Source organism: Sciurus carolinensis, chromosome 1 (genome assembly GCF_902686445.1).
Source record: "Sciurus carolinensis chromosome 1, mSciCar1.2, whole genome shotgun sequence".
Taxonomy (NCBI): Eukaryota; Metazoa; Chordata; class Mammalia; order Rodentia; family Sciuridae; genus Sciurus; species Sciurus carolinensis.
The window spans coordinates 200,640,045-200,657,625 of record NC_062213.1 but is presented as its reverse complement, the minus strand read 5'-3'; the positions used below and the strand labels follow the sequence as shown (position 1 = coordinate 200,657,625).

Genomic DNA, 17,581 nt, shown 5'->3' with positions numbered 1-17,581 from the left:
TAACTGAATGCATCAGAGGAAGAGGAAACTAAAACGAAGCTAAGGAAGTGACAGATCTTAGATCTTAGATCTTTTCTATTAAAAGAGATAATATCACTTTAAAAAAATTCCTCTAAAATTAAGAAAAGAGGGCTGGGGTATGGGTCAGTGGTAAGAGTGCTTGCCCAGCGGGGGCAAGGCCCGAGGGCTGACCCCTAGCACCAGGAAAAAAAAAAGTTAAGAAAAGAGGTTACAATTCTTAATCAATGAAGGTCAAGTGCCTTTTAAGGAACCACTGCCTCTTGTGGTAAAGTCACAGTCCACTCACTTCAGTCCTTGGACAACATGGGACGGGTATGTGGCAGTGCCAGACTCCCTGTGGAGGGGGGTGGCCCTGTCCTCAGCTGCCAGGTGTTGCAGCTTGCAGGAGGAGCCTCAAGTGAGTCGCACAGTGACAAGTGCCAAGCAGGAGTTTACTAAGATGGAGAATCCAGACACTCAGGGCAGACTGAGCGGGTTGTCCAGGGCGGTCGCTCTGGGCCCTACAGGGTCGAGGTTTTTAAAGACTGAAATTGCCCAGGAGGCTCTGCTCCCTTTGACCTGATGAAGAGGCTCCTGGGACTGGAAGGGGTTAAAACCTGCGAAATTTCATCTCTGTCCTGACGCACCCCTTCGCCCCTTTAGACCTTTTCCAGAGCTTTGGAGATGGAACTTTCAAAACAATGAAGTTTTTTCCCATCTTCCCCCGAAGCTGGTTCCCTGCCAGTCTGGTCATCTGTGGAGCACAAAGCACGATGGCTTAGCTTCCTTCCTCCCGCCCCAGCAGGTATTAGGGCTGCCAGTGGGGACAGTTTCTTTTGTTTTTGCCTGTCCTGTCCAGTCCTGTGACCCATGGACTCTCTGAGCCATCCCTCGCTGTCCTTCCTGCCCACCTCTCTGTTCATGGCTGGCTCACCTACCTAACAACGAACTCCGCTGGGGATGAGCGATACTGTGGAAGTAGGAGCCGAGGACCCCGGACGGGAAGCGCGGTTCAGCCAGAGATGGGTCTCTTCCTTGTGGGGGACAGGGATCTGCTTTGCCTTCTGCCAGCGTCTCGGTCACAGCTCTGCTGCCCAGATGGGCACACCCCATTTCTGTGGCATCTGTCAATCCCAGAGCTTGGCACGCTTCAGGGAAGTGGGCAAATCAGGTGGCTTTCCTGCCCCTGGGCAGGCCGGTGCTACCTCGCAGCTGCTTCCTCGGGTGTCTCCTCGGGTTTTCCTGGGAGGATACTTGCTGCCCTCAGGCTTCCTCCTGGTTTCCCAGAATTCTCAGGGTTTTCTTCTCTCCTGTCACAGCGTCGAGGTGTAGGGAGCATTGGTGGCTGTGCAGGATCCCCCGAGCTGGTTTTGGGGACCCGGCCTGGAGGGCCTTTATCATTCCTGCCCACATCCTGTAGTCAGAATGTAGTCCCATGACCCCAGACCAGCCGCAAGGAAGGCTGGGAAAGGCCACCTTCTCCAGCCCGTGTGAAACGGGAATTGGCAAACACCCAGCGCTGTGTCCTTAAAGCTGCGCTTCATTTTTGCATCTCGGGATATTGATCAGGTTGCGTCCAGAAACTCGCTGTCTCCCCTTTTCTGCTTCCTCGAGTATCAGCTCTCTTGAGTTCAGGGCTCCTCTTCCTGGTGCTGGTTTCTGCTGATGTTGGTGACTTCTGGTCCTGTGCACACGTGTCAGATGCCGGAGGTCTGAAAATGGGGTTTCCGAGGCCCTCTGCCAGGGGCTGGAGTGTGACAGTGGGGCTCCCAGAGGCTCCTTGAGGGGCGAAGCTTGGCCTCTGGCCTTGCGGTGCCCAGAGCCTCTCCCGCTTGCCTGGTCCCACTCTCCTGCGTATTTGGCTGTGGCTTCTTCTACCCGATCCCATCTATTTCCGTATTTCAGGGTGGCCTCCTCCCTCTGCTCTACCAAGGCAGCCCTTGTGCTCCAGACATGTTAAGCGTTACTTAATTAATCTGGTCAGTGACATGTTTTTATTGAGACAAAATTTATATAACATAAAAATAATCTCACCATTTCATAGTATACAACTTGGTGGTTTTTAGAATATTCCTCATATGCAACCACCACCAACGTCTAATCCCAGATCATTTCCATCTCCTCCAAAACACACCCTCTCCTCTCAGCCCCCTGGAAGCCCCTAATCTGCTTTCCATCTCTATGGATTTGCCCATTCCGAACATTTCATATAAATGAAGTCTGCTGTCTGAGGCTTTAATGACTGGCTTCTTTCATTTAGCAGTGTTTTCAAAGTTTATCCACACTGAAGCAGGATCAGTACCTTGTTTCTTTTCATAGCTGAATATTGCTCTGTGTTTGGAGGGATTCAGCTTGACCTGACCTCGGCCATCTTGAATCGTAATACACAAGGGCCCCTGAGAGTTCCCAGCATGCTGTGGGTAAACAAAGCCATCGAGCAGTGTGTGGAACCTTGCAACAGGATCCTGCGGTCAGCTCCAGAAGAGTGCTGATGGTCTTGATGTTACCTTGAAATAAACCAGGGACCTTCTGGCACGGACAAAGACCACCCACTACATAAACCCCTCCCTTGACCCCAATCATGGCGATCCACCAGTCTGGCCGCCGCCCTTGACCACGCTTCTGTCAGCAGGTCCCAGATCAGTTAGTTCCCTCTGCAGTCCTGGACCTGCCTCTCCCCTCAGTCTCACAGCAACTTATAATTGTTTCTTTCACGCTGGGTTTTCTGAGAACAGTGTGGGCATACTACACTGTCTTCACCCATCATCAGTCAGCGGACACCGGGGGGGGGGGGGGGGGGGGGTTTGACACTTCCTGGCCATTGCCAATAGTGCTGCCGTGAACACTCATGCCCAGGTCTCTGTGGACGCAGGTTCTCAGTTCTCTTGGGCAACCACCTTGGAGTGGCACGTCCATGACTTGGTGACGGTGTGGCCACCTTTCTCAGGAATGGCTGGTGGACCACCTGCCTTCCCGCAAGCTCTAAGGACGGCAGTCTCCCTGCATTGCTGTCAGTTGTCTTTGCTGCACATGACGGAATACTGGAGACTGTCAACTTGAAAGGACAAAAGGCTTATCTTAGCCAGAATTCCAGTCCACGGTCACTAGGCTTGTTTTTATGGCCTGTGGCAGCTCAGTACATCATTGTGGCACAACCTGGCCACACATGAGGCCTGTTCACCTCATGGTGGCCTGGGAAGCAGAGAGGACGAGAGAGGAAGGAGTGGGGGTCCCTGTCTCCCCTTCAAGGGCACACCTCCACTGACCTCACTTCCGTCACTAGGTTCTACCTCCTACCAGTTCCACCACCTCCCATAGTGTCACTGGCTGGGAAACAAGCCTTCAGCTCACACACAGTCACACACAGAGCCAACTACAGCACCTGTCAACACTTGGTCTTGTCTTTTTTATTTTAGCCAGCCTCGTGGGTGTGCAGTGGTATCTCGCTCTGATTTTGATTTGCATTTCCCTTAGCGATTATGATGTGGAACATTTTTTTTTCATGCATTTATTGGTCACCAATGTGTCTTTGCAGAGATGTCGACTCGGATCCTTTGTCCATTAGAAAAACTGGCAGACTTTATTTTTAGAGCAGTTTGAGTTGATAGAGAAATCGAACAGGAAGCACAGGGTTCCCACGTACCCTCCCTCCACCGCCGATTTCCCCTGGGGCTAACGTTTTGTCTGTTGTGATCCACGAGCCCATGTTGATACTTTGTTATTAACGACAGGCCACACTTCCCATTAGGACTCACTCACAGTGGTGTGCGCTCTGTGGCTTTTGGCAAATGAATAATGACGTGTCCATGTCGCAGTGTCCTACAGACTAGTCTTGCTGCCCTAAAGCCCCGTGACCCACCCATCCATCCCTCCATCTCCCTAAGCGGTAGCGCTGATGGTTTTCCTGTCTCTAATCGGAGCCAGTTGTCTGGAACGCCCCCTGGTTGTGGCGTGGAGCCTTTGCCACTGGCTCTTTCGCCCAGCAATGTTTAGGTTGCCCCCATGTTGTTTATGCCCGTTTCTAAATTGGGCATTGATTGACCTGCACCCGGCCTTGGTGATGGCTGGGGACGTGGCCGGGAGGCAGAGGCTGCAGGGTCCCCGCTGGCCCTTTGTCCCCTGTCAGGAACTCTCTGGGGAGAAAGGAGGCCGTGGCAGCACCTCGCCTCGCGTCCCCGCCCTGTCCCCCTCCGTGACCCCGCTGTGTCCCTCAGCAGACCTCGTGGAGAAGGCGCCCTGCTCCCGGGACACCCCCCGCGTCTGCGAGTGCCGGCCCGGCATGTTCTGCGCCACGTCGGCCTCCAACTCCTGTGCCCGCTGCTCGCCACACTCCGTCTGCCCGGCGGGGCTGGTCGTCAAGTCTCCAGGTGAGTGTCCCACCCTCAGACTGAGGTCTGCACGGCTGCTTCCGCTGCTGCAGCCACCCAACCCCCAAGGCTTCTGACCCCTCACTTCCTCAAGCCTGGGGCCAGGTCGCTCTCCTTCCACAGTGTCATGGGGGGCGCCTGGCACCCAGGGCCGCCCCCAGGACTTGGGTCCAGGCTCAGAGGGACCCTGGTGGCTGAGGCACAGGCCTGGCTGGAGGAGGAAGCTCTTAAATCCCCCCACCCGAGAAGGAGAACTCAGGTCTCCGTCCTGGTACTTTCCTGGAAGATAGGACTGGTTTTCTCGCTTCAGAATTGGAGCATCGGGAGTTAGAGGTGCCGAGAGATCAGGTGCCAGGCTCATGGCTGAGAAACTTGGCTTTCTTTTTTTTTTTTTTTTTTTTTTTTTTTTTTTGCGGTACTGGGAATTGAACCCAGGGCCTTGTGCTTGCAAGGCAAGCACTCTACCAACTGAGCTATCTCCCCAGCCCTGGCTTTCTTTTTGAACTTGCTGTGTGACCTCAGGCCTGGTCCTTATCCTCTCTGTGCTTCTCTGAGAGTACAAAGGTGTGTCAGCCAGGGAAGGGACAAGAGCTCCAGATCCTGTCTGGGCGGCAGGAAGAATGCCTTTCAGAAGGGCGGCGTAGGGAGTGGGTGGCTTTGGACAGACGCTTACATACCCACTTGCCTAAACCGCACTCTTCAGTCACGCCCTCGGCGAGGACACCGTGCTCTGACCGCAGAGTGCAGGACCTTTTTATTGAAATCCATGCGCTGTTGGTGTTTCCGGGTTGCCATCCCTCAGCCGCAGGTCTTGTCACCCGGTGACGTTCCTGGGGCCCCGTGTGTGGCCCTTCTGCCTTCTTTTCCCACCTTTGGTCCCTTTGTGCCCGATTTGTCCACTGCGTCCAGGCTTTTAGCTCTTCCTGGCGGAAGAGTGAGGAGAGCGTGTCCACCCAGCTTCCTAGAGTCGCAGCCTCAGGACGCAACCCTCCAGCAGCCTGGGTAGCTGCCCTTGCTCTCGGGCTCCTCCTGGCTGCTCTTTCCAGGGTGTGCAGGCGTGGCTGTTCCCTCGATGGGGACCCTTCTGTCCCTTGGCTTAGCTAACCCTATCCAGCCTCCAGCTTCGCATCCAAACGTTCTTCCTCCGGGGGCCACCTGGACCTCTCCCAGGGCCAGGCCTCCGTGGCGACTGCTTGGAGTTCCGTGTCCATTTGTGAGGATGTACATTTGTCCCTGTCTGGGTTTGTTCAGTGCCTGACTCACTCCCTGACCCAGAAGCTTCAGGAAGGCAACGACCATGGCCACTCAGCTGCCCGCCATCTCCCCACTGCCGGATTGAGCACCAAAACGATCCAGGGATGGGGAGGTCAGACTGGTGCTGGTCAGAGTCTCCCAGGTCACAGAAGAGCCCCCTGAAATGGGACATGCAAAACCCTCCCCTTTGCAAGCTGGGGCGGGGTGGCTCAGTGGAAAGCACCCAGGCCTGGCCCACAGCCACCTGCAAAGCTTTGCTTGTGAGGCAGGTTCCCACCCCTCTCTGTGCCTCAGTCTCCCCATCTGCAAGACGAGGAGGTGTAACTTGAAGTCCATGGGGGCCTTAGAAATTCTGAAAAATAGCCTGGAGTTCTGCTGAACTCAGTTCAGGCGCCGGCCGGCCAGCCGTGGGAAGCGGGCTGTGTGGGCGGTGTTCCAGCAACTGCCTCACGGTGGCGCCAGAGACCTCTCTTTAAGGCCCTGGACCTAACTGTCCATTGTACCACTGGCACCAGGTGGCCCTGAGCCCTTAAAATGTGGCTGGTCCACAGTAGATGTACTGGGAGTCCTAATATGCACTGGTTTTCAAATACTCGGTACGAAAAGAAGAATATAAAACATCACGATTATTTTTACATTGCCCGCTGACATGTACTTTAGATATATTGGAATAAATAAATATATTAAAATCATAATTGGCATATGTGATTCACACCCTATTTCCGTTGGATGGCCTTGCTTCACAAGTGCCCCAGACCCTGATGAACTTCTGGAGTCCCCTGTGGGACTGCCCTGGGGGCAGCTCTGGGGACCACAGTTTTTCCAGCTGTTTCCAGTTCTGCTCCTAGCTCAAATACCTGCTAGGAGCTTCCATGGATTCTCTCTCCTGAAATGTCAACTGTCTATAAAGGCCCTGTTCCACAAATGAAGGAGTGAGGCCCAGAGAGGGTAGGCACGTGGCCCAAGAACACAGAGCAGGAAACATCCAACCAGGGTCTGAATGCCCAGCCGGGGTCTTGTCACTGCATCACACAGCCGTCAGCATTGCCCTCCTCCCCCCAGACCTTCAGAGCCACAGATGCAGGTCACCTTCTCAGTGAGGGGACAGGAATCCACATGGGGAGAAGGACATGCCATTTGCTGAGAATTTACAGTATGTCACGCTGAGTGGCAGGCACCTTATCCATACTCTTGTTTATCCAGACCCCAGCCACGTGAAGAGTGTGGCGTTCTATAATCATTTCACACGCCCAGTGCAGTGTGGGCATAGGAAAGGTGGGGGCCAACTTCGGGGCACTTGATGGGTTGTTTTCCCCTCCACGGCTTCTCCCCAGTGTCCCTCAGGACTCTTTCTTTGGGTTGCAAGTGACAACATCTCCAGATTTGGGGGCATGTGTCCCTGAAAGTTCTGGGAATGGCTCTGAGGAGCTTCAGGTATAGCTGGATCCAAGCGCTCTGTCTTTTCCCATCTCTTGTTCTGTCCCTTCCTGGGTTGCTTGGTCTGTGGGGCACTTACCAGCAACTCTGGGCTTGCTTCCTGCCCAACCCCGGTGGAAGGACAGCTGCTCCTTCCTGCATTTTCAATAACGAAACAGCCTTGAACCTGCCTGGGCGGGTGGCTTGGGTTTGAGCCTCCCTCAGCTGGTCCCTCTGGAAAGCCCCGGAGGATTAGTTCAGCCGGTCCTCTGGCTCCTCCTGGAGGGCGGTTCTCTCAGCCCCGCTGCCCACAAATGCTATGCTGGAATTGGGTGACGGAGACCCCCAGGGAGAACCTGGCTGCCCACCCAGGGGCAGTAGATGTGGGAAGGTGTTTTTCCAAGTGCCCCATCTGTGCACTGGGCTTGGCACGGTAACAGATCCGTTCCTAGAGACTTTGGGCTCCTCGGTACCAATTCTGAAGCCCTTGCTGTCCCCTCCTCAGGCACAGCAGAGAAGGACACCGTGTGTGGGCCGCCTTCCCCCGGGGCCGGCCCTGACTGCGCCAACCCAGAGGACTGCAAGACCCTCTCCAGGTGACTGCTGGCCTTCTCCCTTCCCCTCTGCCATGTGACCTTTAACTGGGGCACCGCAGGGTCCCCAGGGTAAGCGGGGATGGGGTGCAGGCGGGTTCAACTGCTGAGTCCACGGGTCAGGTCACGTGAGGCCCTGTGGTGTGTCCAGCCCTGCCCGGCCCACGCGGGGACCCAGAGAGCTGAGGTAGCACAGCTCTTGCTCCCGGGAGCTCTGGCAGGCCCGCTGGGGACGGAGCCAGGGTCTGGGGCCCCTTCGCTGTGGGCACCGTTACCCCTGAGCACAGGCCTCCCTGCCCCACGGGAGAGTCACCATACCCACCTGGGCTTCTTCCCCAGCGACACCACTCCCCAGGCCGAGCCCATCCTGATGTCCCCCACCGCCGAGGCCAGGACCACGCTTCAAAGAGGGGTCACCTCCCGCACCCTGGAAGATGCTTCTCCACTGACCAGGGCTCGCAGACCGCCCTCCTCTGCAGGCAAGCCCAGCCCAGATCCAGAGCCAGATCCGGGTACTTTCCCCAGGAAACCAGGAGCGGACTCCCAGGGCGGTGGCGTCAGGGCGGGCACCACCTGTGCGTGGCGGTCAGGGACTGAGCTGCGGCCTTTTCCCAGTGGGGACGGAGAGGATGTCGGGGCAGAGCTCCCTGGAAGGGCACGTGCAGCGTTTCCAAGCCTCCCGAGGGCCAGGCACGGGGCAGGTGCGGGGTCACTGTCCTGGCCTGTCAGGGTGCCCAGGATGGAGTGGGCAGCCCCTGCTGACCCCTGATGCCCTCGTGGCTCCTGTGGCGAAGGATCAGACCCTCCGTTCTCCTCTTCATTCCATAACAGCATGGATCTAGCCTTCTGGGGATGTTTGAGTTGAGCCCACTTGGGGGCCAGGATGGATGAGGAGAAAACAGATCCCTGTGTGAATTAATGTTCATATTTCTCTTGGATTTGTTTTTTTTTTTTTAATTGGGGGATTCTTATGACTCTGGACCTGAGCCCTTTGTCTCCTGCTTGTGCAAACACCCTCTCCCGCCCCCGGCTGCCTGCCTCCTCCTCTCTATGGGGCCTGTGGGTACAGGTGCTCTTATTTATTTATTTAGGTACTGGGGATTGAACCCAGAGGCACTTTACCACTGACTACATCTCCAATCCTTTTTATTTTTTATTTAGAGACAGAGTCTCACTAAGTTGCTTAGGGCTTTGCTAAGTTGCTGAGGCTGGCCTCGAACTTGCAATCCTCCCCCCTCAGCCTCCCAAGGTGCCGGGGTCACAGGTGTGCACTACTGTGCTTGAGAGAGGCCCTTATTTTGAAATCCAGATCCAGATCAGTCTTCCTTTATGACTGGCACTTTCTGTGCTCAGTTTTGGAAGTCTTTTTTTTTTTTTTTTTTTGTGGTGCTAGGGGATTGAACCCAGGACTTTGTGCTTGGGAGGAAATCTTTTTCTCCACCAGAGCCTCAACATGAACCTTCATTTATTTTCTAGGGTCACTAGTGCTTTTCTGTTCACATAGATCTGCTGTCCATGTTGAATTTTAGGCAGGGGTCATATTTCTTTCTTTCTTTTTTTAATTTTGTTTTAGTTGTAGGTGGACACAATACCTTTATTTCATTTTTACGTGGTGCTGAGGATGGAACCTAGGGCCTCATGTGTGCTAGGCGAGCGCTCACCACTGAGCCACAGCCCCACCCGCTGGGGTTCTGTTTCAAACGTGTCCATGTGGATAGCCCATTGAACACTGCACTGTTTTTTTGTGCCTTCTTTCTGTCAATGAAGGATGCACGTATTCATAGAGAAGATTCTGGATTCTGGAATTCTGGACTCTATTCTGTGTAAATACCATTGTGTCTTTCAGTGGGCGTGCTGGGGTCGAACCCGAGCCTCGTGCCTGCTCGGCAAGTGCTTTACCACTGAGCCCCAGCCCGGCTCACCACCTGGAGTTTTAAAATAAACCTTGATGGGCGGTCAGGCAACTCCTCTGCCTCTGTCCTTCAACAGTACATTGGATATTCCTGGACACTTGCATTTTCTATAAACTTTAGAATCAGCTTTTCAAATGCTGCCGGTGTCCCCCCGGGGACCCTGACCGGGATTGCACTCAGCCGTTAGCTCGTTCTGTAGAAACCCAGTTTTGACCGTGGAACCTCCAGCCCAGGTGCTGAGTTAGACCTGCGTTTCTTTAGATCCTCCTCTCTCCCTCCGAGAGGCGGGGCCGTGAACTCGTGGGGAGTTTTGTGGTTTTCTGCGTAGCGACACTTACATCTTTTTGTCAGGTTTCTAGGTATTTAATCTTTCTGACGACGACGTGGATGATATCTTTTTCGGCACCTCTGTTTCTGATTCTTTGTTGCTGGTCTTGTTTTGAGTCATGTGAAATTGCCCCTATCTGACCATCTTTGACCTACAAAACCATTGATTTCATAGGGTCCCAACCATCATGTGGGAAACTCAACTGATTTTTGATGTAGTGACTCTTGGCTTTCAGTCACTGTGATAAAACACGGGGACGGTCAGTTTAGTAAGGGAGAGGGCTTATTTTGGCCTGCCGTGTTGGTCCATGGCCTTTGGGTCTGTGGCGAGGCAGCCCACGATGGCCAGAGCACGTGGTGGAGGAAGCTGCCCACCTGGTGGAGTGAGAACAGGAAGAGGTGGCTGGGCCCCAACGTCCCCTTCGAGGGCACACATGTAGTGACCTGATTTCCTCCTACTAGGCCTCACCTCCTAAAGGTTCTGTCCCCTCCCAGTAAGGCCATGGCCTGGGACCAAGCCTTCAACTCGTGAGGCTTTGGGGACGTTAAGGGGTTGAAGCATGGCAGAGTGCACCAGGGACCTGGTTAACCCACTGACACCTGCCCCCAGAGCACCTGCAGTCCTCCCGACTGTTGGGCCGTGTCCTCCTCGGGCTGCTCGCACCCCCTGCCCTGGCCCTGGACGGACTGGAAGTTTTGACAGTGGGCATTGACCTGGCCGTGAGACTGGGGAGGGGCAGCAAGGTGGCCACAGTGGATCAGAGAAGAGGGACCCGAGGCAGGGGCCAGTTGGTGCTCTTCTCCTGTGTGGCCTCGGACCCATTCCGTCCCTCTCTGGGCCTCAGGCTCCCTCTGAGAAGTGGACCACCCCACTCAGAGGGAGTTTGGGAACTGACCGTGGCGGGGGCAGGTTTCACAGATGGGGAGGTGGGGCTTTGCCGAGGCAGCCTGGCCCCCAGCTTCTCTGCTTCTTTCCCCAGGACCGTCCCCGCCGTGGCCCTGTCCGCAGGGGTCTGCTGACTGCAGGAAGCAGTGTGATCCCGACTACTACCTGGACGGGACAGGCCGCTGCACGGCCTGTGTGAGCTGTGTGCGAGGTGAGGGTCTCGTGCTGCCTCGGGGCTCCTTCCAGGGCACACGGGTCTCGGGGAGGCTGCAGGTGGTGCGGGTGGCCTTTGGTGTGGCTGCTCAGCCCATGGGAGCCTGTTTCGCTGGCTGTGTTCTAAGCCATCAACTTCCGGTGACTCCCCTCGCAGTTTGTGACGATGGCGTTCCGAGGGCCTCCGCTCGCCCAGGCTTGCCTTCCCAGAAAGCATTTACAAGTGGCCTACGGTTCCAAACCTGCTCCAAACTTGTCTCATCGATCTTTTTTTTTCTTGGTACCAGGGATTGAACCCAGGGGTATTTAACCACTGAGCTACATCCCCAGCCCTTTTTTGCATTTTATTTAGAGACGGGGTCTAAGTTGGTTAGGACCTCACCTAAATTGCTGAGGCTGACTTTGAACTTGCGATCCTCCTGCCTCAGCCTCCTGAACTGCAGGGCTTGCTGGGATTGAGCCACCATGCCTGGGTGTCTCATCAGTTTTTTTGTAACTACCCTACAATGCAGAATTTGTGATTGTCCCCATTTTACACAAGAGGAAATGGGGGCTTCCAGAGGTCAGGGGACTTCCAAAAGCCACAGGCCAGGATTTGAACCTCGGGGAGTGTGTCCCTAGGTCCTGGGCTCATGTCCCTCTGCTGCATGGCTCTGATACAACAGGATGAGGTGTGTGTCTTTTCCTGTGGCAGCTCAGAGCAGCTGCCCTGTCCACAAGGTCACCAGGGCAGGAGAGGCTGCCCAGCTTCAGACTATAGGATGGTTAGTGGCCTCACCCATGGAGGCCACCAGGACTGATTGCATCTGTTTGTCTCCTTCATGCAACGCGGAGGACCAGAGCCAGGACGTCTGCTGTCCTAAGACAGTGCTAGGACTGTGAAGCAAACACACCGTGCGTTGTACTGCTGGCTCCTGTGGGTCAGAGTTCAGGCAGGGTACCATGGGGACTGCTGGTCTACTCCACGGTGTCTGGGGTCTCAGATGGAAACCTTGGAGGCTGGAGGCTGGACTCTTCTGGAGCCTTCTTCATTCTGAGGCTGTGGGTCCTTGTCAGCTGTTGGCTGGGGCCTTGGCCCTCTCATGTCAGCCTCTGCGTGACTTGCTCTGGGCTTCCTCATAGCCTGGTGGCTGGGTCCTAAAGGCAAACGTCCCAAGAGACACACAGACAGCAGGACAGAGTGCGTCACCTTTTGTGACCTAGCCTAAGAAGTCGCATGGTGTTATTTCTGCCACTTGCCGTCTGTTGAGCCAGTCACAGACCTTGTGGGAAACGAAGGCAGGAAAGCATCTCACTTCTTGCTGGGGTAAGCGCCAAGGCCCTGGAAGGGCAGACGGGTCCCGAAATATTGCTGCAGCCATTTTTGTAAAGAGAAAATCGCTGTAGCCACAGCTCAGGTGGAGAGAGCAGAGTCGGCTCCAAGCCTAGGATTCCTTCCACCCTCTGACGTACAGGCTGCAGGGCAGTGGAAGGGACAGCTGTAAACCCAGGAGTGGTTCCTTTTCTTTTCTCTCTCTCTCCTTTTTTTTTTTTTTTTTTTTCCTGTTTAGTACTAGGTAAGCACTGGACCACTAAGTTATACCCCCAGTGCTTAAGCAAGCTTTGTGTGTGTGTGTGTGTGTGTGTGTGTGTGTGTGTGTGTGGCACGCTGGGGACCCAGGGATTGAACCCAGGGCCTGTGCATGCTGGGCAAGTGCCGTACCACTAAGCTACATAGCTGCACCCCCAGTCCTTTGTTTTATTTTGAGACAGGATCTCACTGAGTCACCTAGGCTGGCTCCAACTTGCAATCCTCCTTCCTCAGCCTCCTGAGTCCCTGGGATTATGAGTGTGCACCACTGCTCTCCGCTCAAGCAAGTTTCTTAACCTCTCTCTGCCTCGGTTTTCTCCTCTGAAAAATGGGCATAATAATAGCCCTGATCTCAGAGTCCTTGAGAGGATTAAGCTGTTATTATTGGTAGTCTGGATCAAGCGCCAGGAACGCTGTTATAAACACTGTGAGTTGCTGTGGCTTGGGAGGTTGAGGCAGGAGGATCCCGAGTTCAAAGTCAGCTTCAGCAATGTAATGAGGCCCTCAGCAACTTAGAGGCTCTGTCTCTAAATAAAATATTAAAAAGGGATGTGGCTCAGTAGTTAAGCGTCCCTGGGTTTAAACCCTGGTAGCAAAAAAAAAAAAAAAAAAAATCCCAAACATAAATAAATGCATTATTTCACTTCTTTTACAAACCTCTAGTATTTTATTTTCTTTTGTTGTTTTCTTTTGGGGGGAAGAAAAAACTTTTTATCATTAAAAATATCAAACATAACTGGGCATGACGGTGTATACCTGTAATTCCAGTGGCTAGGGAGGCTGAGGCAGGAGGATCATGAGTTCAAGGCCAGCCTCGCAAAAGCGAGGTGCTAAGCAACTCAGTAAGACCCTGTTTCTACATAAAATGCAAAATAGGGCTGGGGATGTGTTTCAGTGTTCGAGTGCCCCTGAGTCCAATCCCTGGTACCAACCAAACTAACAAACAATATACATTCAAACACATTCTGAAGTAGAAAGACTCGGGAACAGCTATGTACTATGATCTAGTCTGAAAAAATTACCAGGTCAGAGCCCTGTTCCTTAAGACAACTCGCCTGTCCCCAGATTTTGGTCTTGACAGCTTTTTGGTGCTGTGGCTCATCTGCAATGAGTGACATATGGTTTGCTCACTGATGTCACGCAGAGGTTCACGCAGCCCGCACCCCCAAAGCTCCCACCTGCGCGGGCATCCCTGCCCCTCCATCCCAGCGGCCCGCTTGCCCGCGCCTGCAGTGGTTCGCCCTCGGCTACTCTGTGGTCAGCGCCCCTTCTCCATGCAGGAGGCTGCTCTGGAGCATGCTGGGCTCTTCCCCACACAACGGCCAGGACCCTGTTTTCTTCTGCACAAACTTTCCTTTCTCTGCCCTCCGGGAGGCTCCTGGACCCCCTGCCCTCGTCCTGTCCATCTCCAGGAGCCCGCTCTCTGTCCTCAGATGACCTCGTGGAGAAGGCGCCCTGCTCCCGGAACTCCCCCCGCGTCTGCGAGTGCCGGCCCGGCATGTTCTGCGCCACGTCAGCCACCAACTCCTGTGCCCGCTGCGTCGCCCGCCCGGCCTGCGCACCAGGGACGGTCGTCCAACCCCAGGGTGAGCATCCCCACTCCTAGCCAAGGGGTGGAGGGCCTGGCCTGCTGAGCCTCTCCCCGCCTCCAGTGGGACAGCTGACCTTCAACCCCCGCTGTCACTAGCTCAGGCTTGGGCTTCGCTTCCTCACAGAGTAGTTGGATCCAGTGAATAAAATAAAATCCAGCTCTGGCATTTTGGTAGGAGGTTCTGATGATTTTTTCCTAAAAATTCTTTTTCCTGAAATGCCTGGGCTGGTCCTTCCTTGATGTGTTTGCAAGGCTGTTTTATGACGTCAGGTAGAAGAACAAAGTTTCTGAGGAGGCTTCCATCTCAAGATGGCGAGCTTTGCAGGCTGCAGAGAAGAAAAGTCCCTACAGGTGGGCAGCTGAGCAATTTCAGCTAGTTTCTAGAAAGTTGGAGACGGATGGGAAGGTGGTGACAGAGGTCACTCAGTGGAGGACAGTTCACCAAGATCACCGGGTAAGGGATGCAGAAGTGAGGGTCCCCTGATGTAAGAGCTGCTTCACCTCCAGAGGGGCTCCAGGCTCAGGGACGAGGAGGGGTGGGAGGTGGGCCAGGGTACAGTGTGTGCTCAGTACATCCTGAAAGGAAAACATGGGTATCTGTCACAGCATGGGCGTCCGCCAGGCTGTAGGGAATGAGTATTTGTCCCTTTGCAAGACAGTCAGCTCTTTGATAAGGACACTGAGGGGAAGCTAGGGAACCAGCACAAAGCTGCCACTCTGCTCTTGTGAAGCCCTCTTGGTTTTGTGACCAGTCAAAAACAAAGTCTGCCAGTTCATATGTCCCACCCAAGGTCCAGGCACTCAGTCCCTACTCAGGGAAGAGTCCCGTCACGAAGAGGACATATAACACCACAGCAGAAGGAAATCCCCAACAACTGGATATTCAGCAGGGTCCTTTGTTAATAAATATGAATAAACAGCCGAGATCTTGAGACTTAGAAGGGAACCAGCACTGGGGAAGAGAATATCAGGATGAACAGGCAGAAAAACCTGCTGCAGAGGAAGCAGCAGGAAACCCAGGATTAGAAGAGAAGTTGACACTGAAACATCCACGGAAAAGCTCAAGACCTCGCTACATCTGTAAAGTGAGCATGGACGCTACGAGAAAGGAGCAGTGAGACTTCAGGGGACAGAAAATGACTTTTAGAACGTGCGGTTATTATGGACCTGTGCCTCTTGGCCACGGCCATGCTGGACAGGACTTGAAGCACTTCTGTGGGTGTGGTGCTCAGCATGGCCTGTAGAGGGGGCTGGAGGGCCACCGCAGCGGCCTTGTCTCCTCCTCTTCTGCGTCTCTTCCTCTTCTGCAGCCTGTCAACAGCGTGAGTGGGGACCTCCCGTGCATTCTGCCTTGGTGGTGTTCCCAGAGTGCCTTGGTGGTCTTGGGTGGGTGGCCGCCTGATGTGGCCCTCCCAGTACAAATACTGGCTGGCTCTAGATCCGTCAGCAGAGGTGTCCTGGTTCCTCTGCACCCCCTACCACTGTGGGGCTTCTGCCCCCTGTTTTTCCCGGCATGGTCACTGTGTGCCACAGTCTTCACACCCACAATGTCACCCCAACTTTTTCTGTGCACTTGACTTGACTAATAGAGATTTCAGATCAAAGGGCCAACCAAGAGCAGAGCAGGACAAGAGAAAATGTCCACACCAGGCGAGAAGACGTGCCCCCACTTGTCCTCCATGCCCCTCAGATGACACCGGGATTGTTTCCGGTTTAGGGCTATCACCAATGTGGCTGCGCATTTTCCTGGACAAGTCTTAGGCAAACAGACGTTTTCATTTCTCATGAGTAAATACCAGGCGGGAGGTGGGGGCTGGGTCACCGTGCTGGTCACACACTCAGAATGTCTTTGATGGGCAGGTCAAAGCTGGGCACCTCCGATCTGACTCAGTCACCTTGCTTTATGGAGGGAGCAAAGCACAGGGTAAAGCTGGAGTGCAGGGACCCCGGGTCGGCCCTCAGCACTGTCCACAGGACCACACCCCCTTCGTCTTAGTTCAGAACCTGTGATGTACCCCGCTAAATTACAATTGAATTTCAAGGCAGAATAAAGACGTTTTCAGGTGTAAAATTTCTTGTCAAGAAAGAAATTTTCTTGACATATCATCTCGTAGAAAGCTGTTTGAAGATCTAATGCAGCTAAATGAGGTGGCGAAAAGCAAAAAGAGGAATCCGTGGAACCTCAAACACAGTGACTCTGCCCCAGCAGAGCAAGAAGGAAAAGTCCCAGAATGACAGCCACTGCAGGACGGACGAGCCAGGTCAGAGCAGGGAGATGGAAGGTTCCAGGGAAGTGTCTCCAGGACCGAAAGGGACATTTGCTGTGCATTTCATGGTTACTAGAGTTGAAAAGCCTGAGGGTGTGGGGAAGGCACGTTATTCTTTTCTCAACAACAACAACCACCTAAAAGGAAAGAAAGGCAATCAAAAACTCCAGGGAAAACAAAAGCGGATGAGAAATTTACAATCCAATTACGAAGATGAAAATTTCACCATTTTAAGCAATGACTGGGTGTACAAAAAGAGAGTCTATTTCACCTTGAAGGTAAGACAATTTAAAAATGGCCCAGGAAGTGAGTTCAAAGAGAAGTATTTTAGTCTGGTAAACAATATCCTTTTTGTTTGTTTGGTTGGTTGGTTTTAATTAGAGCTTTATGTTTATACGTAGTAGTTGGGTTCATCCTGACAAACATAGATGCATGGAAATCAATTTCAGTTCATGATCCCCCCAGTGTATTTTTTTTTAAGTTCGTAAATGGAGCCTAAAAGTAGAAAGACCCTCCCTGCCTCTTCTAGTAGACCCTTACCAGAGGACACAGTCAGACTCCCTAGAGGTTAGACAGTGCCTCTTCCTTACCTCCCGATCCCAGGGAGGAGAAAAATGGGTAGGGCACTAACCCAGGGAGGAAGGAGGAAAGCTGCAGTCCCTCTGGAGAGGGAAGGAGAGGCACCTAAGGGGTGCTGGGCCCACCTCTGTGCTTAGAGGAGGGACAGCAGGTCTTTTGCTGGATTCCAGCAGATGTCTCAGCAGCAGCTCAGACCCTGGGCCTTCCTGGCCACACTCGGCTGCTGTGGGGAGAGGTGGGCCTCTGTCCTCAAGTCACCAACTGTGTGTAGATACCATCAGTGCGTTTGAGCCCCAGAGCTCCCCTGTCTTCTCAAAGTAGACCTCACTGAAGTCCAATGACATTTCAAATGCCAGTTCAAAAATCCTGACTTACTAATGTAGAAAAACTCTCCTCACAAATCACATCAACTTCCCATACCCTCAGGCCCCCAGACCTCAGCTAAGTCAGGTAATAGTAATCCAGGAAACAGATGGAAAGATACAGCATCTGTCTGGAGACCTCCCGAAAGAGGAGAGTTCCCGAGGACCCGAGCAACCCAAGGGGATTAATCCGGGTCTCACTGTTTCTTCTATGTGTTTCAGGAAAAATTCGAGAAGCATTGT

General features: G+C 53.7%; 1 protein-coding gene across 2 annotated transcripts in view; it reads left to right on the top strand.

The window, feature by feature from the left end:
• The window catches only part of Tnfrsf8 (TNF receptor superfamily member 8), a 61,802-nt gene that overhangs the window by 29,237 nt on the left and 14,984 nt on the right, over positions 1–17,581 (top strand). The window contains exons 4-8 of one of the 2 annotated variants that reach the window (XM_047564017.1): positions 4,218–4,367; positions 7,543–7,633; positions 7,970–8,109; positions 10,851–10,967; positions 13,973–14,125. In XM_047564017.1, the coding sequence (XP_047419973.1) occupies positions 4,218–4,367; positions 7,543–7,633; positions 7,970–8,109; positions 10,851–10,967; positions 13,973–14,125 (651 nt within the window). Of the gene's footprint in view, positions 1–4,214; positions 4,368–7,542; positions 7,634–7,969; positions 8,110–10,850; positions 10,968–13,972; positions 14,126–17,581 lie in introns of both variants that reach the window. The other variant, XM_047564015.1, reaches the window with a different exon arrangement.